Below are 25504 nucleotides of genomic sequence, written 5' to 3' on the forward strand. Positions count from 1 at the left end.
CACTAGTTTCAACAAAAGAGAGAAAGGTTTTCCATGTCTTATAAAATAGGATTGTGCGTCCACTTAGTGTTTATTTCTCAGTTCTGACGAGTCCTGAGGTAAATTACATTTTTATTCTAACTCTGTAGTTGTTCAATCTCCTCTCCTGGCCGTACCTGATCGTACAGGTTTCAGGCAGCTCTAATAAGACATTCCTTTGAACCTGTCAGTGCCCTGGGCTTGGAATACCACAGGTTGGTGTTGTGTCAGATGGATACAGGTACCGGCACTGATTTGAGCACTTACTGTGTATGCTGTTATTATTATGTTATTAGACTCACTAATATACGTTCAGGTGGAGAGGGTGCTGTCTGAGGCACCTGGGTGGTATAGAATTGGGAAAGATGGGTTTGTTTACTTATCCTTTCATAGTGCAGCCTAGTGGTTAGAGCGTTGGACTAGTAACCGAAAGGTTGCAAGTTCATATCCCCGAGCTGACAAGGTACAAACCTATTGTTTTGCCCCTGAACAGGCAGTTTACCCACTGTTCCTAGGCCGTCATTGAAAATAAGATTTTATTCTTAACTGACTTGCCTAGTTAAATAAAGGTTAAAAAAATATATATAGGAATCCTTTTCTTAGGGAGCCCTGGACTAGAGGAGTGACTAGATGAGTTCTCAGTCCTTCTGTTAGTATTACAATGGCCTCGGAGCTGCTTTATAGTCACTGTTGAAGCATACAGTTACATGTAGACATGAATATGAGACTGGATGAGTGGAGACATGTCTGTGGTCTCTCAAAGTTTAGGCGGAGGCCTAAAAAGTCACAGAGACAGCCACATTATCTGTAAATAATAGTGTTTTCCAGCACATAACATGTAATGAAAGCAGCACCCTGCACATCCCCAGGGAGTCTGAATGAATTATGAGAGCGACTGAAAGAGGGACATGTGATGAGGGAAATCTGGGTAAATACCCAGCAAGGTGTGCCACTAAAGGAAGGAAGAAAGAGAGGCCCACAGGGCAGGTTCAATCAAAGCTGTGCGTGTACCTGCAAAGTTGAGCTACACCCTGCTCTCTCTAACAGAGAGCGAGAGAGAGAGATAGAGAGAGAACACTTTTTAAGTTGTGAGTGTCACCTAAGGCAGTCTACTAGCTGATTTTCATAAGGAGAGAGGTGTGTCACTGTAACACTCCTACTCAAACGGCAAACACCGCAGAGTTACTTTTTGCACAGCCTACAGTCTGCACTTTTTTAAAACACTTATTTGGACGATTGAATGTTGCTGTCACCCTGGGAAACTTAAGGACCTTACATTGGACTGGTGAAAGTTACAGTTGATATCGGGGGAGCTGTTTTGGACAGACAGGGCTGAGGTTGGGAGGTCAGGTCAGGAGGGGATGACAGCAGTTAGTCTCCTAGTGGTACCGAGATGTTTCTTGTCTCACGGAGAGGGTTGAGCACTCGTTGTAACCTCAACATGAAGATTGTGTCTTTTTGAAGACGTCAGTGCTCGGGTGGGATTAAACCTGCACATTCTGCAGACTTGGACCCGGCTGTCTCCTGAGCAAACGCCAAACCATCACAAGGAAGCTGGTTAAAATGATTGGAGCAGCAAGCCTTTTGGAATTGGAAGCTCACTGTTAAGTGCAACGTTTTTCACTTGCCACTGGAAGAGTACGAAACATCTAGCCAGCTAGCTCTCCGTTTTGGGGAGACTACAACTCCCAGAAGGCACCATGATGTCGAATCTGAAGAGGAAGCTGTCCTTGAAGTCCAGGAAGAGGACTGGCAGGTCGTCGTCCAGCAGGGTCACGGGCTTGGTCAGCTCATTGGAAGACCGTGTGGTCATGCAGTGTGACGATATCCTCTCAGAAGGCTCCTCCTGCGACTCAGGCCAGGGCTCCCACAGCTCAGTGGCCCACTCCAGCTGCGACTCCCACTCAGGGGACCATGAGCTGGGCCAGGGGACAGGGCTGGGACATGACTGGAGCCGTCGCAGCCTCCAGGGAGGGGAGGGGAGGCTGGTCAGCCCCAGTAGGGTAGAAGGGAGACCCCCCAGGCCACGGAAGCAGCTCTCTCTTAGGGAGGTGCGGTGCCTGGAATCAGCCCCAAGCCCTGGGGACTACTACGCTGTCTGCTCCAACTATCACGTCAAATCGCAGTACGGATCTGCTCTAAGCTTCTCTCTTATTTGTCTTGGGCTTTACTTTCAGAGTATATCAGAATAATGTGAGCGTATTATAAAGAGAGAATGAGTATACTGTGCCATAAAATATAGAATGAGCTCTAAACGGTGACATTTTTACTTAATGGATGCAATACAAAATGAATTAGAGAGGGATTTTTTTGTTACCGATTTTTTTGTTTTTTGGTTAAATGTTATGTTTCAATTGGTTAAGATTTGAATTTGAGTAACAGCATGATTTGAATGTTTCCTTTATGGGTATTTTCTGTTCACTTACTATCCTCTCCGTGGTGCAGATGAGTGTAACGGGGAGCGGGTGTAGATGTTTATCTCATTTGAAATATGTCTTCCCTGGTTGTCTGCTGCAGCCCCATGTAACATTCTGTTCATATATAGATGCCAAGCGCCTCAGGGGAGGCAGGTGTTCACTGCAGATTTATGACATACAGACGTGCCATTTAAAAAACATTTTTTTAGGACAAGTGATATGTAGGTATGAATTATCAGTATCTGCCCGGCCAGTCCTTATACCCTCTTCAACTGCCTACACTGCCTTTACACCAATCGTGACCGATGTCCCATGGTTCTGTCTCCTCAGGCCTAGACTCATTGACATGAGTAAGGTGTACCGCCAGACCAACGTGCAGAACCTGGAGTACGCCTTCAACGTGGCAGAGACAGACCTGGGCGTGACACGCCTGTTGGATCCAGAGGGTAAGACCGCACAGAGATCCTCCAGTACACGTGACGATGGCTGACCTCCGCACCAGGGGTGGAATCACAAGTGCACACTGTATCAAAATGTTTCGCAACGGAAAACATTTTCTTCCAACGCAAACAATAGTTTCTATTCGGCAAATTCCCTCCCCATTTTCGTGGTTTCTCCGCCCACGTACCACCTAGCTTTGTACTTTTGATATTTAACGGAAGAAGAGTCAGGGGTGAGAGACCTCAGATGGAACACAAAGAGCTTGGAAATATAATGTATCCCCCCCCCTTCTCCAAATCCACCATGAACATAATCTAAGTGTATAACTAATGTTTACAATCATCTTCACATACCAAATAATGACTAGGTACACTGAACTTTTTGTTATACAATGAACCTCAAAGTACTTAATTCCGTTTTTGGTATTTGCAGTCTCCTCTTTTGCTGTGAAAAAAAATCTATAAACACACAATTATTTTCCCAGATGTTGACGTGCCACACCCTGATGAGAAGTCCATCATCACCTACGTGTCGTCCCTGTATGATGCCATGCCCCGGGATGTCCAGGATGGAATCCAGGCTAACGTGAGTGTATTTCTGGCCACCGCTGATCTCAGATCACTTCAATTATTTTTTTACAAGATTGTCCCTAAACCTGATATACTCACAAACTGGACATATCTTATGTCCGAGACTCAGATTGGTACATTCAAAAAGGGGCACGCTAAGCCACTGTTATTGCATTCAACCCTACTTTCAATGAGGGTGAATTCCTAGGACCCCCCCCCGGATTACACAGGCTTGTGACAGTCAGTCAGAACATGTCATTTGTTTTGTTTAAAAAGCTGACGTCCAGAGTCACTTCAGTTTGGAACCACAGAGGAAATCCTGTGATCGTTAATGGAGCTGCAGGAAATTAGCAACCTTCTGTGTTTACCTCAAAGAACCTTCTACCCGATAAACACCCTCTCACACCACACAGCATAATCCCAGCACACAGAAGAGCCATGTTGGAAAAGCAAAATAGTATATTGCCAAAACAGATTTTAGTGTGCCATTTGTTCTCCAATGATAACTAAACATATAATGAAAGTGAGTAAAGGAGGGAACCTTTTGTTTATTGCACATAAACATACTTTCTCTCTCTCTCTGTTGACACCTAATTGAGTGAGGGTGGTGTGTGAGCAGGCGAGTTATCATGGCTCTCCAGTTAGAAGGCTCTTGCTGTCTGTTGTTAAACCCTGTTATTGTCTGCTGTTTTCTGTTGTGCCTGTGTTACAGGAGCTGGAGCTGCGCTGGACGGAGTACTATGAGCTGGTCACTATCATTCGGCAGTGGATAAGCCACCATGTCGTTATCTTCGGCGAGAGGAGGTTCCCAGGCAGCTATGAGGAGATAGAGGTGAGTCTCCTACCTGGACAGTTACTAGTAGCGCTGGTGTGAGTGGGATTGGAATGCTACTTGCTGCTGGTCATATAAAGTACGATTACTAGATATATGTATACTGGAGCTTGGATACTGAACATACTGTATGTGTTTCTGTGTCTATATATCGGGGTCTGTAACTAAGGCATTTTTTTTTTATTGCTGTGAATTATGTTTATTACATTTCTCCACACACACACCTTCATTTATTTTCGGTTACCATAAGCCTATTCAGAGATGCCTTACATGATCAAATCGTTCTGGAGATTAGTTTCTCTGAGCTCTTACTGATGTGTATGCGCACAGAAGCCGCTGCACTCCTGAGACGCGTGGCCGTTAAATAGTTAAGCCATTATGACCAAGCGGGTAGCTCTGCCGTTCGATACCACATCACACGGAGCACTTACAACGTGTGTCCAGCCTAGAGATTGCGGGCATCGTGTGACATCTGGGTGGATGGCGCCGGAGCTGAGGAAAGCAGACCCGAAGGCAAACATTATTCGACCTCAACCTCAGTGGAATCTTCCGTACTGCCCCTCCCCATTCCCTGGCTAGCTCTGAGTCGTAAAACGTTTGCGTGACTGCAACTTCCTCTGTGGAGACAAAAAGGGACTGTCAGATAAAGGCTCGGTCAGCTAAGTTCCCCTATTGGATAATGTATATAACATTCACGAACCTATCAGTTGCTGTAATCCGTTTCCAAATCTAGTACAGAACATACACAGGAATTGTACAGTAAAACAGAGGACTCACTTCTGTGTCAAATTTCCTTTATCAACTCGAACACCTATTATAATGGTCCCACCTCCTTTTCATCCGATGTAATGGCATGATCAGAATGAGCGGTACAAGGCTGGGTATATTGTGCTTCAAGGTAGTCTACTTCCAAGATCTCTTTTCCTAGAAAATGGTTCCCAAAATACAGGCATAAGCAGTATCTCGAGAAGTCTCCTATTTGTTTCTATTTGTGTTTATACGCCACCAGTGTCTTCTAATAAAAGCATCTGACTTTTCTATGTATTCTTCTCAACAGCCCTGATCTTTGCTGGCGTGCGTCTTTGTTTGGCAAGGTGTCAAAATAATCGGGGTTAACCACTTTAGTGATCCAGTACCATATTGGATTTAGATAAACCCATTTTTTGAATGGCCAGATGAAAAGGTCACGCTCTGTTTGTATGTGTGTGCATTAAGGACATTGGAACATGTTATAAAGCTACAAGGTTACAATCCGTCCTCATGTAACTCCCACTGTGAGAATGTAAACATGATAACTATCTCATCAAGAGCTGCAGTTTTACACTTCACCGCTTTAGCAAATCAGAATCATCACCTAGACTAGTCAATGGAAGCAGTTTGTACGGCTGTCGTGGTTGGGGTCAATTCCATTTCAAATGGAATTTCGGTTTACTTTCTGAATGGAGTGTCTTGAAATAGAATTGTCCTCAACCCTGTTTAGTGTTATGTAGTGTTTAAAAAGGAAGCAAGAGTAGGATTGATTGATTCACTAGCTAGTAAGGTAGATTGCCTTGCGGTTAGAGCGTTGGGCCAGGAACCCGAAAGGTCGCTGGTTTGAATACCTGAGCCGACAAAAATCTGCTGACGTGTTCTTGAGCAAGGCACTTAACACTAATTAGCTCCAGGGATGACGTACTACTATAGCTGATGCTGTAAAACAACGCATTTCACTGCACATTCTTTTTTAAATATATATACAAAAATGTCCCCATTGTGACCGTTCGTTCGAGAACGCTAGGAAAATGTTCTCCTTCATTCTGTCTCTCTTTCAGATCCTGTGGCGTCAGTTCTTGAAGTTCAAAGAGACAGAACTGCCTGCAAAGGAGGCCGACAAGCACCGTTCCAAACTCATCTACCAGTCATTTGAGGTTAGCCATGCACAGAGCTTCTATTCTATTATTTTCTATTCTGTTTGCATTCTAGTCTATTCGATGAATTCTATTCTATTGTATTCAATTGTACTCGACTCTATTGGATCCCATTCCATTATACTCTAGTCAGTTTTTTGACAGATTGATATAGATAGATAACACTTATTATTTCACACCACCCCCTCTACAGAGTGCAGTGCATGCTGGTCAGGTCAAGGTCCCTCCAGGCTACCATCCCATTGATGTGGAGAAGGAATGGGGCCATCTGCACGTGTCCATCCTAGAGAGAGAACGACTGCTCAGGACAGAGTTTGAGAGGTGAGTGAGTAAAGCTGTGTGGTGGATATCAATGTCTGGCCATATTATTCCACGAATTCCACGATTCCATCAATCCTCATCTGGATCTACACTGAACGAAAAATATAAACGCAACATGTAAAGTCTTGGTGCCATGTTTCATGAGCTGAAACAAAAGATCCCAGAAAAGGTCCACATGCACACAAAGTGTATTTATCTCGAATGTGCACAAATTAGTTTATATCCCTGTTAGTGGGGATGCCAAGCTAACCCATCCACCTGACCGGTGTGGTATATTACGAATCTGATTAAGCACCATTACACAGGTGCACCTTGTGCTGGGGACAATAAAATGTCACTCTATGTGCAGTTTTGTCACAAATCTCAATACCACAGATGTCTAAAGTTTTGAGGGAGTGTGCAATTGGTATGTTGACTTCATGAATTAATGAATGTTGCCAGAGAATTTAATGTTCCTTTCTTTATCATAAGCCGCCTCCAACGTAATTTTAGAGAATTTGGCAGTGCGTCCTGCCGGGCCTCACAACCGCAGAACACGTGTATGGTGCCGTGTGAGCGAGCGGTTTTCTGATATCAACGTTGTGAACAGAGTGCCCCATGGGGGTGTTGGGGTTATGGTGTGGGCAGGCATAAGCTGCGGACGACGAACACAATTGCATTTTAGCGATGGCAGTTTGAATGCACAAAAATATCATGACGAGATCCTAAGGTCCTTTGTAAAGTCATTTTTTTTTAAAGGTATCTGTGACCAACTGACCAACGTATCTGTACTCTCAGTCATGTGAAATCCATAGATTAGATTTCCTCATATGAACTGTAACTCAGTAAAATCAATTAAACTGTTGCTTGTTGCGTTTATATTTTTGATTAGTATATATCTACTCTCTTCAAGTGACCTTGTTAGTTTCTGCCTGTTTTGTTAGAAAATAAATCGGTCTTCATGTTACAAAATGGGAAGAATATGTCATTGTTCGACACAAGACCGGTCATTGATTCGTTGGTCTGTGTTAGAGAATCCTGGATAACTAACTCCATTAGTCGATTAAACCCAGTTTTCTTTGGTTGCACTGCTCTGGGGCCTTGTTTAGGCTGGTTTGTCGACAGTCAGTTCCTCTGGAACAGTAATGCCATTGGCACGCCCGAGGTTTGCGATCTATGATGCCGTAGGGGCTCGGACACTGTCCTGCCTGATTTCTCTAAGCTCTTCGGGGATGACTTCATGCGTCCTTGACTTTAGATGGATGTTTCCACTAGTTTCTTTGATTTAAGTAGCGCCACAGAGGGTCGATTTAGAATATCAGACCGTTGATGAGTGCAACTTACTTACAGCGGATGATTCATGATTCATATAAAAACCACAGAAAGTGACGGATGGATTCTTCTCGAGACCAATTCTATCGGACCATTTCCTTGTTGTTACATGTGCCGTTTAAACCGCTGCAAGAACAAAATCTGAAGCTAAGTAACGCACAGTAATTATATTACCCATCTCCCCTATTTCGGAGACTCCGTATCCAGATGTTGTGATTGAATCATGTTTTCCCTCTGCAATGAAGGGATTGCAAAGAAAGACATCCTCTGTTCACAGGGGCCAAGTCTTGTACAGAGCGATTTATTTTTTATTTTTAGAAAATGCATTCTCGTAACTTAATCAGATCTGATTACCTGTCAGAAGGCATCAAATACCAATATTACCAATATCATAAGGCTAGATGGCTGGAGTGGTGTTGTGTTGCAAGTGGTCTTGAAATGGGCTGGTCCACTGTCATGAGACAGCCTTGTTTGCTGGGGTCCACGTTCAGTATAATGGGCAGTTCTCGTCTGCTAGTTTCAACTAAGTTCATCAGACTGGGTTGTGCTCTATCTGGGCAGCCTTATTCATGTGCTGGGGTGAGGAATGGCTGAACAAGCGCAGCAGAAATTTGTTGTCCCTGCCAAGACGGAAGAGAATTCCCATGACGCGATGGGGCTGTGTTAAGAAGAGCCACCTCTCTACCTGGGACTTTAGAAGGGAGAGCATAGGGACAAGAGTATGGCATCTGTGACGGACCCTTATAGAGTAGAGTACCTGCTGCATTCAAAGAGGCTGTAAGTGTCTTGTTCTGGACTTTCAGTGATTGTGCTGTTGTGGGTAATTGTGTTACTATATTATGACGGTTTTAGCTGTGGCCAAGCAAGGAATATGTTATATTTGATAGTTGATACATAAAACGTTTTTGTTTGTTTGTTTTTCTATTGATTCGTTCACTTTTAGCATTGTGCAGAGGAGATATTCTATACCAGCTCAGTGTTTTGTCCAGATATGTGTTAATGCTCCTGTTCTGGGGCGGCAGGTAGCCTAGTGGTTAGAGCGTTGGACTTGTAACCGAAACGGTTGCGAGATCGAATTTCCGAGCTGACAAAGTAAAAATCTGTCATTCTGCCCCTGAACAAGGCAGTTAACCTACTGTTCTGAGGCCGTCATTGAAAATAAGAATTTGTTCTTAACTGACTTGCCTAGTTAAATAAAGGTAAAATGATCTTCCCTCAGGCTGGAGAGACTACAGAGGATTGTCAGTAAAGTCCAGATGGAGTCAGGTGTGTGTGAGGAGCAGCTCAACCAGCTGGAGAACCTGCTGCAGACGGTGAGTCATGGACTGTACAGTGAGGAGGCCTGAGGCTGGGACTGAGGCTGGGACTGAGACAAACTAAGGACAGCCATTGTCCTCAATTATGTAAAGTTGCTATAGGCCAGTGATTTTCTAACTGGAGCATATGACTCCAGTTAAAAAATCATTAGCTGTCTGTTTACTACCTCATTCAAAACCAATGTGTCCAGTCATCCAATCAGAACGGTATTCCCTCTCCTGTCAACAGCATGAGGTGGGCTGGATAAGTACAGTCTCACAGAACAAAAGGAATATCTTAACTATCTCCAACAACTTTGACAAGCCATGAAATCTTCCAAGTGGAGGAAGCATTACTTGTCTGTCAACCATAGAAACCCTTTTACCTTCTGTCTCTCGAAAGCTCATAGGTTAATGACATTAATATTGGTATCCCCTCCTCCCTCTAGGACATCCGTCTCCTGAGTGCAGGGAAGCCGGCTCAGCACACTGCCGAGATGGAGCGGGACCTAGACAAGGCAGACGGCATGATCCGCCTGCTCTTCAACGACGTGCAGCTGCTCAAGGATGGACGCCACCTGCAGGCCGAGCAGATGTACCGCAGGTGTGTTGGCCGTGTCAGTTAATAATAAAGTATCTAGTTTCTATTTGATTCTATTCTATTATATACACTGATCGATTACAACGATTTGCTTTGTGAGGATTGAAACCATTTTCTCTAAATGATAAATGATATCCCCTCCCCCTCTAGTCATGATTGAAACCTAAACTTGTTGTGTAACCATAGTCATGCAACCGAAGAAAATGTGTTACAGGACAGAACACTTACCTGTCGAATAAATGCGTGTCGTTCCCACAGGGTATACCGCCTTCACGAGCGTCTTGTGAACCTGCGCACCGATTATAACCTGCGCCTCAAGTCGCAGATGATCCAGACCATCCAGCAGCCCTCCACCAGGGCGCGTCCTGAGATGGACGAGGTGACCCTGCGCTACGCCCAGGACCTGCTGACCTGGGTAGAGGAAAGTCAAAGGCGGATTGACGAGGCCGAGTGGGGCTCGGACCTGCCCACCGTGGAGTCTCAGCTGGGCAGCCACCGGGGCCTGCACCAGACCGTGGAGGACTTCCGCGCCAAGATCGAACGGGCCAAGGCTGACGAGGTACTAGACCTTAAGGGGGCAAAGGTGAAATATGTTTTAGTGGGGTGTTATAATAACTTTGTTTCATAGACTCTCCGTATATTTCCGTATCTTTTGTATTTGATCCGAGGGAATGGAGACATTGCATACGTTCGTTACCAACCTCAAGTACTCGATCCTCTCTATCTGACTGTGACATTACATTGATGTTGCCTGTGTGTCCCTTGTGTCCCTCAGAGCCAGCTATCCCCAGTCAGCAAGGGGACATACAGTCAATACCTGGGCAAACTGGACCTTCAGTATGCCAAGCTGCTGGTAAGATCTTTATTCAGAAGCATTCTTTTGGGTTAAATGTCATATTTTTGGGTGAAGATGCTGTTATGGTCAACTACCACCCGGATTGGTAATAATTGTATTCTCATAAATGTACACATACAGTTTGTCATTTAATCTGTATCTTCCCTCTTTCACCGCTCTCTCCCAGAACTCCTCCAAGTCTCGTCTGCGTAACCTGGACTCGCTCTATGTGTTCGTCAGCGCGGCAACCAAGGAGCTGATGTGGCTCAACGACAAAGAGGAGGAGGAGGTCAACTACGACTGGAGCGATCGCAACACCAACATGACTGCCAAGAAAGACAACTACTCGGTAGGTCTAACCGCCCACCCAGAAACCCATATACATAACTTGACAAATATATCAGAAATGCTGTTAAGACAGCCTGGTTGCTCAAATGCACATTTTCTGAAGCATAGAAAAAGATTGAATAGATCATACAGTATTTCCAAACTCTGTAGTAGTGTTCATCTGAATGTAAGGCTGTTGATAGCTCATTGATAGCTCATCTTCATTTCGGAAGGGTCTGATGCGTGAGCTGGAGCTGAGAGAGAAAAAGGTCAACGACATCCAGGCCACAGGAGACAAGATGCTGAAGGAGGGCCACCCCGGCAAGAAGACAGTGGAGGTGAGCACAGCACTACCCCCTAGTGGTCTCCATGTGCAATAACAGGGTAAACCTGGATGCATGCATTAGTACATAGAACCGCATACCGTAGTAGATTGTTTAGCAACTGAAAACAAGCATGTCTTATTGGACAAGTTCATGTAGTCCCTCCGTGTTTCAGTCTGTTTTACCCCGCTTGGTGCCTAATGAACACGACCCTGTTTTGCCCAACTTTTGATGTCCCCCTTTAATTTCCAGGCCTTCACAGCAGCCCTGCAGACTCAGTGGAGCTGGATCCTCCAGCTGTGTTGTTGCATCGAGGCTCACCTCAAAGAGAACACAGCGTACTACCAGGTTTGGATGCTCAGAATCATTTTCAAATGAAAGAATGGCTCATAAACCTGCGTGGCTCCATGAGTAATAGTTCCAAACACAATTGTTGATGTTCTCATTGATTGTTCAAACACACATGCCCTTATCCACTTGTGCTTTTTCGCAGTTCTTCTCGGACGTGAAAGAGGCTGAGGAGAGGATGAAGAAGATGCAGGAGATGATGAAGAAGAAGTACAGCTGTGATCGCTCCACTACGGCCACGCGACTAGAGGACCTGCTGCAGGATGCTATGGTGCGTAGCCTACGACACAGTTGGACTGTGTATGGATGCATAACATAAAACATGAGGTCACCTAGCTCTGGAATCCATATTCATAAATCGTAAGAGTAGGACTGCTGATCTAGAATCAGGTCTGCTTTTTATATATAATGAATGGAAAGGTGTTACATGATCCTAGATCAGTACTCTTACTCTATGATACTTCATGAATATGGGCCCTCGTCATAGGCACAACTTTAGTCGCTCAAATGCAGAGAAAGCAAACCAGGAAACTCTTATCTTTTTGTTCCATCTTTTTCGGGAGATTATGAAGTTTTTCCCCTTCTTTGCCAGGAGGAGAAGGAGCAGCTGAATGAGTTTAAGACTCACGTGGCCGGCCTGAACAAGAGAGCCAAGACCATAATCCAGCTGAAGCCCCGTAACCCCACCAAGTCCATCAAGGGTAAACTGCCCATCCAGGCCGTGTGTGACTTCAAACAGATGGAGGTGAGCATATCATCTTTATCATCACCTTTTGAAGGTATCTGGTGTAGGAATAACGCTCTACCTGTGTAGAGGAGGTAGAGACTTTCTTTTCATTTGTTTGTTTCGTTCATCACTCGTTTTTTTCCCCCATTCATTAATTCTTCCTGGTTTATTCATTCATTCATGCTGGTCTTGCCAGCCACCATCCATCCATCCATCCATGGACTGTAACGTCTCATATACTCTGTCTCTCTGTGCAGATCACCGTCCATAAGGGTGAGGAGTGTGCTCTCATCAACAACTCCCCACAGCCCAACAAGTGGAAGGTCCTTAACCGCTCAGGCATTGAGGCGGTGGTGCCTTCAGTCTGCTTCCTGGTTCCACCTGTCAACAAGGAGGCTATGGATAGTGTGTCCAGGTGAGACTCTTACATCAATACACAGTGCTCTCCATCAATGGATCACGTCCCATACCTGTTTGCACTGTCTTCCCTGACAATGAAGATAGGAGTTGGCAAGATGATACAAACAGATCTGGGACCAGGCTTGTTTTTCGTAACCTAGCCATGAACAAACTCTGGGCCCTAGTTATATTTGTTGTACAGTAACACTTCCTTCTGTCTCCTTCCCCAGTCTGGACTCTGGTCACCAGTCGATGCTGCTCCTGTGGCAGAGAATGCATGTGGACATGAAGAGCATGCTGTCCTGGCAGTACCTGACGAGAGACATCACACAGATACGTAACTGGAACATCACCATGGTAAACGCTAGTCATCTGTCTTTTTGTTTATCTTAAAACCAACATTTTAGAAAGATATATAGTAATTAGAATAGTTTGACATTAGTTAACTGTTTGACGTTTAGACGAGTACTGTTTTCAGTTAAACGTGATCCTCACAGACAGTCAATCAAGGGAGTCGAGTGGTCACCCTGTTTGTGTTACCGTAAGTGTGCTGAATTGAATGCGGAGATTTCCCATACCATTGTTGCTTTACGGTGAGGTTGAGTCTCGAGCTCTGTTATTTATAGAGCAGACCATGTAGACATGGACGAGTGTTTGATTGAGTTAGAAAACCTCACGGGTTTTGGAAATGGAATTATCGTCGGGGAAAGTTCTGATACTGCTACGACAGTAAGGAGTCGTGTCTACCAAAGCTTTTTTTATTACGTGACAAACAAACTAAAAGCCTTGATTGTGTTGTAGATTTGATTTTATCAAATGTAACCGCCTAAAACAGCTTGTGATACAAGGCAGGGTACATGGACAGAATGACAGGGACAAATTGACCAGCAATTCTGATAGATTCCTCTCTCAAGGAGGTTTTGAAAGATGACCATGCCTATGGACTATTTGCTTACCCATCTCCTTATTCTACCTCTCCCTCTTTTCTCCCTGCTCTCCTACCTCTTCTTCTCTCTCTGTCTTCCCTCCCCTTCTCTCCTTTTCACCCTATTTCTTCCTCTCTCTCCTACCTCTTCTTCTCTCTCTGTCTTCCCTCCCCTTCTCTCCTTTTCACCCTATTTCTTCCCCTGCTCTCCTACCTCTTCTTCTCTCTCTTCCCTCCCCTTCTCTCCTTTTCACCCTATTTCTTCCCCTGCTCTCCTACCTCTTCTTCTCTCTCTGTCTTCCCTCCCCTTCTCTCCTTTTCACCCTATTTCTTCCCCTGCTCTCCTACCTCTTCTTCTCTCTCTGTCTTCCCTCCCCTTCTCTCCTTTTCACCCTATTTCTTCCCCTGCTCTCCTACCTCTTCTTCTCTCTCTGTCTTCCCTCTCCTTCTCTCCTTTTCACCCTATTTCTTCTTCTCTCTCCTACCTCTTCTTCTCTCTCACTCTCTTCTTTCTCTTTCTCCCCCCCTCTCTCTTCCCTCTATAGTTTAAGACCATGAAGGTGGAGGAGTACAGGCTGATTATGAGGAACCTGGAGCTTCACTATCAGGACTTCATGCGTGACAGTCAGGATTCTCAGCTGTTTGGTCCACACGACCGTATGCAGATCGAAGGCGACTACTCTAAGACCACACAGTACTACGACAACCTTCTGCGCTCTGTGGAGAAAGGTCAGTTCCAACTACATGCTCATGAACAAACACAACAAACCTCTGGAACCCTTTATTTTACAGCCTGGTACTTACCTGGCGTTTACATGGTATTAACTAAGAAACTAATGGGGTATTAGTGGGTACTTCCTGGTTTGGTGACTTCCTGGTTGGAAAAATAATTAATAATTACCTAATAAACAGCAGGCTGCAAAATAAAGTTTTGATCTCAGTACGGGTGGCATCTACCCTCCTTCTCTGAGTACCACCAGCAAACAGTCTTTTATACAGTGGATGTGTGTAGTCCGGGGTGAAAGGCGTGATACTGTACACCAGTTCAGGAACATTGGGTAACTGTCAAATTCACCTTTCAGGACCAGTGGTTAAAACCAAAGGTGAGTGTGTCACGCTAGGCTATAGCTCACACAGGCAACAGTGAACCCGCCAGGCTCTTGAACTATGAATGGTTGGGGCATTCAAGAATGAACGATTTGTTGTTTTCGTCACTCCACCCCCGTCAACTTACAGTGTTCACATTGACAGCAATTTCGCTAGCTCTTACAGCTTTTGAGTGAGTGCATGATATCTTTTGTCTTTTTTTTGTACATTTCCTGTTTCCAATGTGGCTTTGTTTTTTTTGTTTTTTTTGTCATGCAATATCGTGCTTCAGAAAGCACATTCAGGTAGTGGTCAAGCTGTGTTTTGCTGTGTGTAGAGATACCACTGCACAGTGTAGTCGCCTGCATAGAGGATCATTCGGAATGAAATGTGCTTTGTTTGAATGCGTATCGAGCTGTGTGTGACACACTAAATGTGAAAACATGCATGTCTGATCATGAACCATATGAATGCACTGCACAAAGGTGTGTGTGTGTGTGTATGTGTGTTGGGGGGGTGTATATTTAGCATTCTCTATCTCTATCTGCAATTGTAATTCCATTCAAAGCAATGAGGTATTGCAAGGTAAAGAACGTACATGGAAGACCTCACCACACTACAAACAACCCTCTATCTTACTACACCTACAGTGACCTCACACCCATCCTGCCCATAGCTCCTCACCATAATATAAGAATTGTATTATTATTGCCACTCAGCAGGCGCTTCTATTCGAAATGATTTACAGTACAGTGAGTGCATACATTTTGAATGTGTGTTCCCTGCAGGTATTGAACCCACAACCTCGGCGCTACTCGTGCCACGCTCTTACCAATCCTAACCAATCTCCACAATGTCCACGCCGCACACAGGTGAGCAGGACGAGTCGACGTGTGTGACCTACATCACCCAGATCAAGGACCTGCGTCTACGGATAGAGGACTGCGAGGCTCGTACCGTGGCCCGCATCCGCAAGCCCGTGGACAAAGACCCCCTCAAAGACTGTGCCCAGAAGACCACCGACCAGAAGGTACTGTACCTACACTGAAGGATACGTTCCGACTAAAGGATAACTAAAGGATACGTTCCGACTTAGGTCTAACCTGTTTGTTGGACAGGTGTCCCCCGTAAAAGACGCTCAGTGGATCAACCTGTATAAATAGAGGATAATGAAGTATAATCTTCATTATCCTCTATTTATACAGGTTGATCCGTTGATCCATCTCTATACAGGTGAAGGTAATGGTGGGGGAGGGGCATGTCAGTGCTAGTGTCCATGGCACAACAGATACCGAAGTTAATCACCAAAACACAATGGTGTTTTATTTGAACACTGGGAATAACATCACAATGAGCCCTGAATGTATTTTTTAACACGGAGCTACTGTAAAACAGTTATGGGAGCGGGAAGCACCAGAAATGTGATACCGAGCAGGGTTTGGTAGGTTACTTTGTAAATGTAATCCATTAGTTGTCAAATGTCAAATTGTAAGGGATTACTTTCCCCTTAATAATAGGAATTAGAAGAAGGCAAACCTTTATATTACCAATTTACGGACATCTATTACAGGATAAATCAATGTTAACGTTTACATCGCTGGCCATATGTTGCATTTTACTTTATGGGTTGGTTATGTAGGCTTCTTCTAACCCGTTGCTACTATATAATAATATGACTAGACAATATCTTTACATTCAAATCCAAAGTCTGTCAGATATCCCAACATTCCAACTAATTGAATAACCCTTGATCTACAAGAATAGGACTTGTTCCATTTTTCTTTGGTGACACTTTGATGCTTCTATAATTTGCAGCGGTTTAAGTCGATCAAAAGTGTGCGAGTTTGAGCATGTGTCCCTTAGGCCTATGGGCATTTATCTGAATCAGCACACATTAGATCCAGCAGTAAAAGCCCCACTTGTGGTCTTGTTAAATGAAATGTTGTTTTTGACAATATGGAGCACAATACCACGGAGGAGTTTAGAAGGAAGGAACTCCCTAAAACGTTTTCCCCCATAGACTGGGATCTGCACTATGCAGCGTTTGCAAAATCACATTTTTCACTGGCTGTCTACTGGTCACAAAAACAATGATTGATAGTCAGCTTAAGCTTATTTAATTCAACCATTATTATGTTAAAATATGCATATCCATTTGTGAACAGCCATCCACAACCACCACAATCCGTAAGGTGCAAATAGCTAAATGAGAGAGCACCAGTGTGATTCGAATCAATGCGCTATGTAGATATCAATAATAAGTGATATCTGCTGTCGTCCTTACATCCAAGCGTTTATTCAAGTTGGATCATCTTTGGACACCGACAGCACTCGCACCATTGGAAGACATTGCTTGGACAAAAGCCTACTCCTACTCTTTTCCTACTCTCCTACTCCCGCGATCCTAATGCATTTGCTGTGTCATCATAGTTGTCTCTGACTTGTGGTCAGATTCACTCAGGTGAATGTAAAAGTAATCCTATAAGTAATCATCTAGTTTTTCAAAGGTGTCTGTAATCTGATTACAATATTTTAGCTGGTAACGTAACACAGTTTTTTGTAATTTTTTGTTGTTGTAATCAGTTACGTTACTCCCCAGCCCTGATACCAAGCTACAGACTGGCACCAGAAACAGGACAAAGCACTACACAGAAAAGGAGAGAGAGAGAATGAGGAAGAAAGAGAATGAGGGAGAAAGAGAGGGAATGAAATATAGAGTGACGAGACAGCGAGGCTTAATTACAGTAGATTGCAGCTATGGATAGGGCTTTCTGCAGTGAGGGAGAGAAATATGAGAAAGAAGGAGGCTTGAGAACGGAGATATACACATATTGTACGGGAGCCAAGTGCAGCAAGAATGAGTGGAACGATGGCTCAGTAGACGGGTGGATGGGCGGTGCGGAGGTAGATCGAGAGGGAGGGAATGGAATGGCATGTTTGCCGCCTTCTGCGCAGCCTCTGCGGGGGGGAGAGGGAGAAGGAGATTCGTGAGAGTAAGACAGAGAGCGCAAGAGGGAGAGAAAGAGAAAATTGAGTCGTGTCTAAGCTCCGTGTGTCCAGTAAGTCCCTGGGCTGTGTTTCTCTATGGAGACATCCTTGCCTGAAGGTGCTTGTGAGGGAGACTGGCTGGAAGGCCCACTGCCCAGCCTGCTGATCCAGCTCCTCTGGACCCTGCTGGCTCTGGGCCTAGTGGGGATCCTTTCTCTGCTTCTCCACCAAGAACCCTGTCAGCTCCTCACCCAGAGAGTCCACACACAGGTCAGGCTCAGGAACACACTGCTTCCTTGGGCCTGACTGAGGGGACTCGTTCAGCATTATGATACTCGGTGGAGGTTTTGTAGTCAGAGGAGGTTTTCTCCCTTTGTTTTGCTGTTTGTCCTTCCTTTATCTTAATCGTCAGGTGCTTGTCCTTCTCCTCTTTCAGAAAGTCCAAGTAGAGCTTGAGGGTATCAAGAGGAACCTGGACCAGGTGGCCGTGAAGACAGAGGAGGTCCTGAGTACCACTCCTAAGCAGTCCAGCACTGCGCCTGTCCTGCGCTCTGAACTGGAGTTCACCCTGAAGAAGATGGACCACGCCTACATCCTCTCCTCTGTCTATCTAGAGAAGTGAGTTGACTCTTCGGTTTTCTTTCTGTAGCCAGTTGCCGTTTCTCGGGGTTCTTATTGTCCTGACGAAAGCAACAAACAAGCAAGTGGAAAAATGCAACATTCTATTTAAGACGTATTAAATCTCCCACGCCCCTTCCCTCCGCATCCCTCCTCCGCTGACATTTCCTTCTCCTTGCCTGAAGGCTGAAGACGGTGGACGTGGTCATCCGCAACACGCAGGGGGCCGAGGGAGTGCTGAAGAAGTACGAGCAGCGGCTGCGCGAGGTCCAAACTGTCCCCGATGACGTCAAGGAGGTGGAGAAGTACCGCACCCAGCTCAAGGTGAACTGACTGGACAGTCAGCACTGGGCACTGCCAACGCTCATACATTTTTACGTTTTATATACCATTGTACTATGAACATGGAAAACAAGGCAGGTTTTAAAAGAGGGGGAAACTGTTTACGTGATGAAACACAAAAGACATACATAACTGGCTTCTGTGATGAAATGTAACTTTGTCAAAGATTTCATTTTGACGCCAGCGCCACTTATTGTCAGCTTATTTAACAATCTAACTGTTGCTCTTCCCTCCCGTCTCTTTCCCTTGTAGAAAATGCGTGCTGAAGCGGAGGGTGAAAAGCCTGCTTTCGATTCCCTGGAGGGCGAGCTCGGAAAGGCGGCAGCCGTGAGCGAGAAGATGTCTCGTGTGCACAGTGAGCGTGACGCTGAGCTGGACCACTACCGCCATCTCCTGTCCGGTCTCCAGGACCGCTGGCAGGCTGTGTTCTCCCAGATGGACCTGCGTCAGCGGGAGCTGGAGCAGCTGGGCCGCCAGCTGGGTTACTACAGAGAGAGCTACGACTGGCTCATCCAGTGGATCGGTGGCGCCAAGCAGAGGCAGGAGAAGATCCAGGCCGTGCCCATCAGCGACAGCAAGACTCTGAAGGAGCAACTGGCCCAGGAGAAGGTTAGCTACTGTACTGATGGGGGGCATATTAGGGGTCCATTACATCACTGCATTGCTCTAGGTGCTTAGCTGATCAACTGAACATTGTGAAACATTGTGAAAATAAACCATTGACACCTTTTTTTATACTTCTTATTTTGTATACTACTTTGTCTATGAATGTTCTAAAGGTGTGTTTTGTGTCGTTCTCATCATTGAACATATGCAGGCACACCTTGAAATCACATCAAGACTAATTCTGATTATTTCCCCCAACATAGACACTTCTGGAAGAGATCGAGCAAAACAAAGAGAAAGTCGACGAGTGTCAGAAATATGCCAAGGCGTATATCGACACTATCAAGGCAAGCATGCACAGCATTAGTGTACAAACGTGGAAAGCATTATTGCGTTTCATGTACAGGTTCATTTAAGTGTCTTCATTTCATAGGGTTTTCAGTGTTAAAACATCCTGTTTCTCGTAGGATTATGAACTCCAGTTGGTGGCCTACAAAGCACAGGTGGACCCTCTCTCACCCCTGAAGAAAACCAAAATGGATTCTGCCTCAGATAACATCATTCAAGAGGTCTGTGCCGCTTGCGTTATCTCAACGCAGATTGTCATTCTCTGACAACCATTTGCAGTGTTAGGAGAAAAGTTTAGATCAATAGTTGAAGCCAACACACACTAAATCAAAAGTGTCCTGTTTCATTTCTCCTCCATCAGTATGTGACACTAAGAACCCGCTACAGCGAGCTGATGACTCTGACCAGTCAGTACATCAAGTTTATCACCGACACACAGCGCCGGCTGGAGGACGAGGAGGTGCGTGACAACACACTGATATATCCTAACCCTAACCCATTGACAACCAATGAAAAACAAACGCATGACCGCGCTCTTGCACGCACAAATGCATACACAACACATTAATGTATGGTTGACCTGACATTCCTATATTTTGAGGTAAAGTATGGTTTGGAACATTGGCATTTGCATGCTGTACTGTATCTGCAGGATGTTAGGGGACCTAGCAGACAGGAAATCCTATCGCTTAGAATGATGGCCAAGCTGAGCTATTTGGCAAATATGAACGCTCTACCAAAAATAATCCTGGTACTAAGTGTCATGGTTTTCACATGGGAACCAGGGACTATCAATGTGCATTAGAATATGGCTAGAGTGTCAAATGAAATGTTTATGGTGCCTTAAAATATCTAGGACCAAGTAGATACCTTTCTATTATATGAACATCAATGACAATTGCATACTATTTTGATAAGCCGTAGTGACCTTGTCACAAAATTCAATGAATTGATGAAACGTTTATGTTCAGTCTGAAGCAAAAGAAAGAGAGCATCCTCAAAAGATGAACAGACCATTGAGAAAAAATGTCAGTGGGTTAGACGAAATAGCTCATTTTTTAGCACATTTTATATTTTGGCCTATTCATTTTTATGTCATTTATTGAGGCGTGCCATAATATTTTTTTCAAAGGGCGTTATTTATTTAGCTATGTCTTGTTTCTCATTGGCCACTCTTTCTTCGATCTCAACCTAAGCTCTCCCACTATATGCTTCAGGCTGACTGCCATGTTCTTTTCCACTTTCCTTTTTTTTTTTCAGATTAACACAACTTTTCCGTCTCCCGTTCTTTTCTAACCCTAATGTTTTGTTTGTTTCTTTGCTTCTCTTAACTGCTTGCCAGTGCTTTGTCATGATGAATGCTTGTCTTGTTTGGGCGTTAAAAGAGGTAAATAATCCACTACGCTCCAGTTACTATTCTCTCATTATGTGCCTTACCTTCCATGCCCTCAGGCTTCAATTCATCACCTAAACTGCCAAACATTTCCATATTTACCTTACATTCTCTTGCTTCCATGTCTTGCTTACTCTGTGTTAGCATGGGCTCTAGGTGCTATTTTCTTATTACATTTTCAGACTATCCTTGCACTATCCCTGCTTTCCTCTTTGCACATATTCGGCTCAGTTCCTTGATAATAGTGATCTAAAGAATCAACGTAACAGGTTGTTTAACAGTGCGAATAGATTAACTAGTTACTGGTTGATTGTGATGTCATTTTTGAATAATAACTTTGTTTGAATCATTTCAAGCTGAAAAGATAGATGATTTAAAAAATAAATGATTCACTTTCATATTTCACTTATGCAAAATGGTTGATCACAAAATAATTCCCTTATGGACACCAATATGTAAAAAGATACAGTTGCATGCCACATGAGTTCCTCACTTTGTTGTGTTGTGAAGTGGTGTCTTGTCTCCATACATTAATTGTTACATAACCATTTTCCATCGCACTTGTTTCTACCTTGAATTGTCTTTGTTGAAGATAACTTGCTATAACAGCATCCTCCTAAATAAATTTACATCTAAACATATATATCTTTAAGCTAACTATTAACATTTAACCTGTCATGCTTAATTTTTTATATTTTCTTTACCATTTGCTTCCACTAATACAGAAAGCTGCTGAGAAAATGAAAGCGGAAGACAGGAAAAAAATGGCAGAGATGCAGGCTGAGTTAAACAAACAGAAGCAGCTAGCTGAATCTCATGCAAAGGCCATTGCCAAGGCCGAGCAGGAAGCTCAAGAGCTGAAGCTCATGATGCAGGAGGAAGTCAGCAGGAGACAAGTTGTTTCAGTAGATGCAGAAAAGCAAAAGCACAATATCCAGCTGGAACTACATGAGCTCAAAAATCTCTCAGAGCAGCAGATCAAGTCCAAGAGTCAACAGGTAGAAGAAGCCAATCAGAGCAGAGTCAAGATTGAGGAGGAAATCCGCATCATCAGGATCCAGCTGGAGACCACTGTCAATCAGAAGTCTACAGCTGAGGATGAGCTCAAGCAACTCCGGGAAAAAGCTTCTGAAGCCGAGAGGCTGAGGAAGCTTGCACAGGAGGAGGCTGAGAAGCTCCGCAAACAGGTCAACGAGGAGACCCAGAAAAAACGCAAGGCAGAGGAAGAGCTCAAGTTAAAGTCTGAGGCTGAGAAGGAGGCTGCCAAGCAGAAGCAGAAGGCTCTAGAAGACCTTGAAAAGCTAAAGATGCAGGCGGAGGAGGCGGAGAGACGCATGAAGCAAGCTGAAGTGGAGAAGGAGAGGCAGATCAAAGTTGCCCAGGAGGTGGCACAGAAGAGTGCTGCAACCGAACTCCAGAGTAAACGCATGTCCTATGTTGAAAAGACATCAAAGCTGGAGGAATCACTCAAACTAGAGCATGTCACAGTCATCCAGCTGCAGGAGGAGGCAGCTCGTCTCAAGAAGCAACAGGAAGAGGCTGATATGGCCAGGGAGGAGGCTGAGAAGGAGTTAGAGAAATGGAGGCAGAAGGCCAATGAGGCACTCCGCTTGAGGCTCCAGGCTGAGGAAGAAGCCCACAAAAAGAGCCGTGCCCAGGAGGATGCCGAGAAACAGAAGGAGGATGCTGAGCGTGAGGCCAGGAAGAGGGCTAAAGCTGAGGAGTCCGCACTGAAACAGAAAGATATGGCAGAGCAAGAGCTGGAGAGGCAGAGGAGGCTAGCTGAGGGAACTGCTCAGCAGAAACTCTCAGCAGAACAGGAGTTAATCCGGCTAAGGGCAGACTTCGAACATGCTGAGCAACAGAGATCCCTGCTTGATGACGAGCTGTACCGCCTGAAGAATGAAGTCAGTGCAGCTGAGCAGCAAAGGAAACAGCTCGAAGATGAACTGGCCAAAGTGAGGAGTGAAATGAATGTACTCCTGCAGCTAAAGTCCAAAGCAGAAAAGGATAGCATGTCCAACACTGAGAAGAGCAAACAGCTCCTCGAATCTGAAGCTGCAAAAATGAGGGACCTTGCTGAGGAGGCAGGCAAACTTAGATCCATTGCTGAGGAAGCCAAGCGACAAAGGCAAGTTGCTGAGCAAGAGGCAGCTCGTCAAAGAGCAGAAGCTGAAAGGATCCTCAAGGAGAAGCTTACTGCCATTAATGAGGCAACTCGTATGAAGACTGAAGCAGAAATTGCCCTCAAAGAAAAAGAGGCTGAGAATGAGCGACTCAGACGACAAGCTGAGGATGAAGCTTACCAGAGGAAAGCTCTGGAGGACCAGGCCAGCCAGCACAAGCAAGATATTGAAGAAAAGATCAATCAACTCAAGAAGTCATCTGAGAATGAGTTGGGAAGACAAAAGACACTTGTCGATGAAACTCTCAAGCAGAGACGAGTGGTTGAGGAGGAAATTCGCATTCTCAAGCTAAACTTTGAGAAAGCCTCATCTGGCAAGCTTGATTTGGAGCTGGAGTTGAATAAACTGAAAAACATTGCAGAGGAAACACAGCAGAGTAAACTCCAAGCTGAAAAAGAGGCTGAGAAACACAGGAAACTTGCCCTGGAGGAGGAGAAACGCAGGCGCGAAGCAGAGGAAAAAGTAAAAAAGATCACTGCTGCAGAGGAAGAAGCAGGCAGACAGTGCAAAAATGCGCAGGAGGAAGTGGAGCGCCTCAAAAAGAAAGCAGATGAAGCCAAAAAGCAGAAAGAGGATGCTGACAAGGAAGCAGAGAGACAGATTCTCGTATCAAAACAAGCAGCACAAAAATGCAATGCAGCAGAACAGCAAGTTCAGACTGTCCTTGTCCAACAGAAGGAGGACAACCTTATGCAGAAACAGCTCAAGGGAGAGTATGAGAAAGCAAAGATGCTTGCAAAACAGGCAGAGCTTGCCAAGGAAAAGGCAGAGAAGGAGGCTGCTCTTCTCCGGCAACAAGCAGAGGATGCAGAACGCCAAAAACAGGCCGCTGAACTCGAAGCTGCCAACCAAGCCAAAGCTCAAGAGGAAGCCGTAAAATTGAGAAAGGAGGCAGAGTTCGAAGCTGCCAAGCGAGCACAGGCTGAGGCTGATGCAATCAAACAGAAACAACAAGCAGATGCTGAGATGGCAAAGCACAAAAAGCTTGCAGAGCAAACAGTGAGTCAAAAGTCTCAGGTAGAGAAAGAGCTCGCAAAGGTCAGGCTTCAGCTGGATGAAACTGACAAGCAAAAATCTGTCTTAGACGAGGAGCTGCAGCGCTTAAAGGATGAAGTCGGTGATGCGGTCAAGCAGAAGGCCCAGGTGGAAGAGGAGTTATTCAAAGTCAAGATTCAGATGGAGGAGCTGGTCAAACTGAAACTCAGAATTGAGCAGGAGAACCAGCGTCTTATCAAAAAGGACAAGGATAACACTCAGAAATTCCTGGCTGAGGAAGCTGAGAACATGAAGGAGCTTGCAGAGGAAGCTGCCAGACTCAGTGTGGAAGCCCAAGAGGCTGCACACATGAGACAAATCGCTGAATCTGACCTCTCCCAACAGAGGGCACTTGCAGAGAAGATGCTAAAGGAGAAGATGCTTGCCATTCAGGAAGCATGTAAACTGAAAGCAGAGGCTGAGATGCTCCAAAGACAGAAGGACCTGGCTCAAGAGCAGGCCCAGAAGCTGCTTGAGGATAAACAACTGATGCAGCAGCGTCTTGAGGAAGAGACTGAGGGCTTCCAGAAATCCTTGGAAGCTGAGCGCAGGAGACAGCTGGAGATCACCGCCGAAGCTGAGAACCTCAAAGTGAAAGTGTCCCAACTTAGTGATGCTCAGTCCAAAGCAGAGAATGAGGCCAAGAAATTCAAGAAGCAAGCAGATGAGATCAGTGCCCGTCTTCATCAGACAGAGCTAGCGACTAAAGAAAAATTTACCTTTGTGGAGACACAGAGACTGAGCAGCAACAACGAGGCTGATGAGCTACGCAAAGCCATCGCTGATCTAGAAAAGGAGAAGGCCAAACTGAAAAAGGAGGCTGAAGACCTACAGAATAACTCTAAAGAGGTATTGTGTTTAGAGATGGCATAGTAGTGCAGCTTATGCCATTGTTAACCCTCTCTCTGAAAACAAATCATCTTCAATTATTTCATTACATTTCTTTATCTATTCCTTCTTAAAATTAACCACTTACACAGTTCTATTATGTTGAGTTATATTTGTTTTACAGTACACTAAGCTTAAAAAGATCATATCCCTTCCAGCTATTTTCATTTTGTCCAGTTGGACAAAAGTATAGATTCATTATTGGTGGTGTTCCCCATGATGTTCTTCCCTTACTGAGAAGAGTATATATACTATTATGTAACATAGGAATAATTGAATCTATTATATATATATATTTTTTTTTTAAACTATTTGGGACTGATTCTTATAAGTGGAGGGCATTGTACTAAAATGTTGTAATTTATTTACTAAAGTGCCCAATATGTCGATTGATGGAGTTTTTCGTAACATTCTAAAT

General features: G+C 44.7%; 1 protein-coding gene across 1 annotated transcript in view; it reads left to right on the forward strand.

The window, feature by feature from the left end:
• Positions 1–25504, forward strand: part of LOC123997278 (plectin-like) — a 145412-nt gene that overhangs the window by 53336 nt on the left and 66572 nt on the right. Inside the window, exons 8-32 of the mRNA XM_046301431.1 lie at positions 2766–2881; positions 3361–3461; positions 4158–4277; positions 6089–6184; positions 6378–6505; positions 9036–9129; positions 9561–9715; positions 9971–10271; positions 10488–10565; positions 10735–10896; positions 11108–11212; positions 11450–11545; positions 11691–11816; positions 12138–12290; positions 12530–12687; positions 12902–13028; positions 14142–14325; positions 15555–15712; positions 18107–18288; positions 18474–18612; positions 18883–19239; positions 19500–19583; positions 19704–19805; positions 19946–20044; positions 21703–25047. Of these exons, the coding sequence (XP_046157387.1) occupies positions 2766–2881; positions 3361–3461; positions 4158–4277; positions 6089–6184; positions 6378–6505; positions 9036–9129; positions 9561–9715; positions 9971–10271; positions 10488–10565; positions 10735–10896; positions 11108–11212; positions 11450–11545; positions 11691–11816; positions 12138–12290; positions 12530–12687; positions 12902–13028; positions 14142–14325; positions 15555–15712; positions 18107–18288; positions 18474–18612; positions 18883–19239; positions 19500–19583; positions 19704–19805; positions 19946–20044; positions 21703–25047 (6766 nt within the window). The remainder of the gene's footprint in view (positions 1–2765; positions 2882–3360; positions 3462–4157; positions 4278–6088; positions 6185–6377; positions 6506–9035; positions 9130–9560; positions 9716–9970; positions 10272–10487; positions 10566–10734; positions 10897–11107; positions 11213–11449; positions 11546–11690; positions 11817–12137; positions 12291–12529; positions 12688–12901; positions 13029–14141; positions 14326–15554; positions 15713–18106; positions 18289–18473; positions 18613–18882; positions 19240–19499; positions 19584–19703; positions 19806–19945; positions 20045–21702; positions 25048–25504) is intronic.

Source organism: Oncorhynchus gorbuscha, linkage group LG15 (genome assembly GCF_021184085.1).
Source record: "Oncorhynchus gorbuscha isolate QuinsamMale2020 ecotype Even-year linkage group LG15, OgorEven_v1.0, whole genome shotgun sequence".
Classification (NCBI taxonomy): domain Eukaryota; kingdom Metazoa; phylum Chordata; class Actinopteri; order Salmoniformes; family Salmonidae; genus Oncorhynchus; species Oncorhynchus gorbuscha.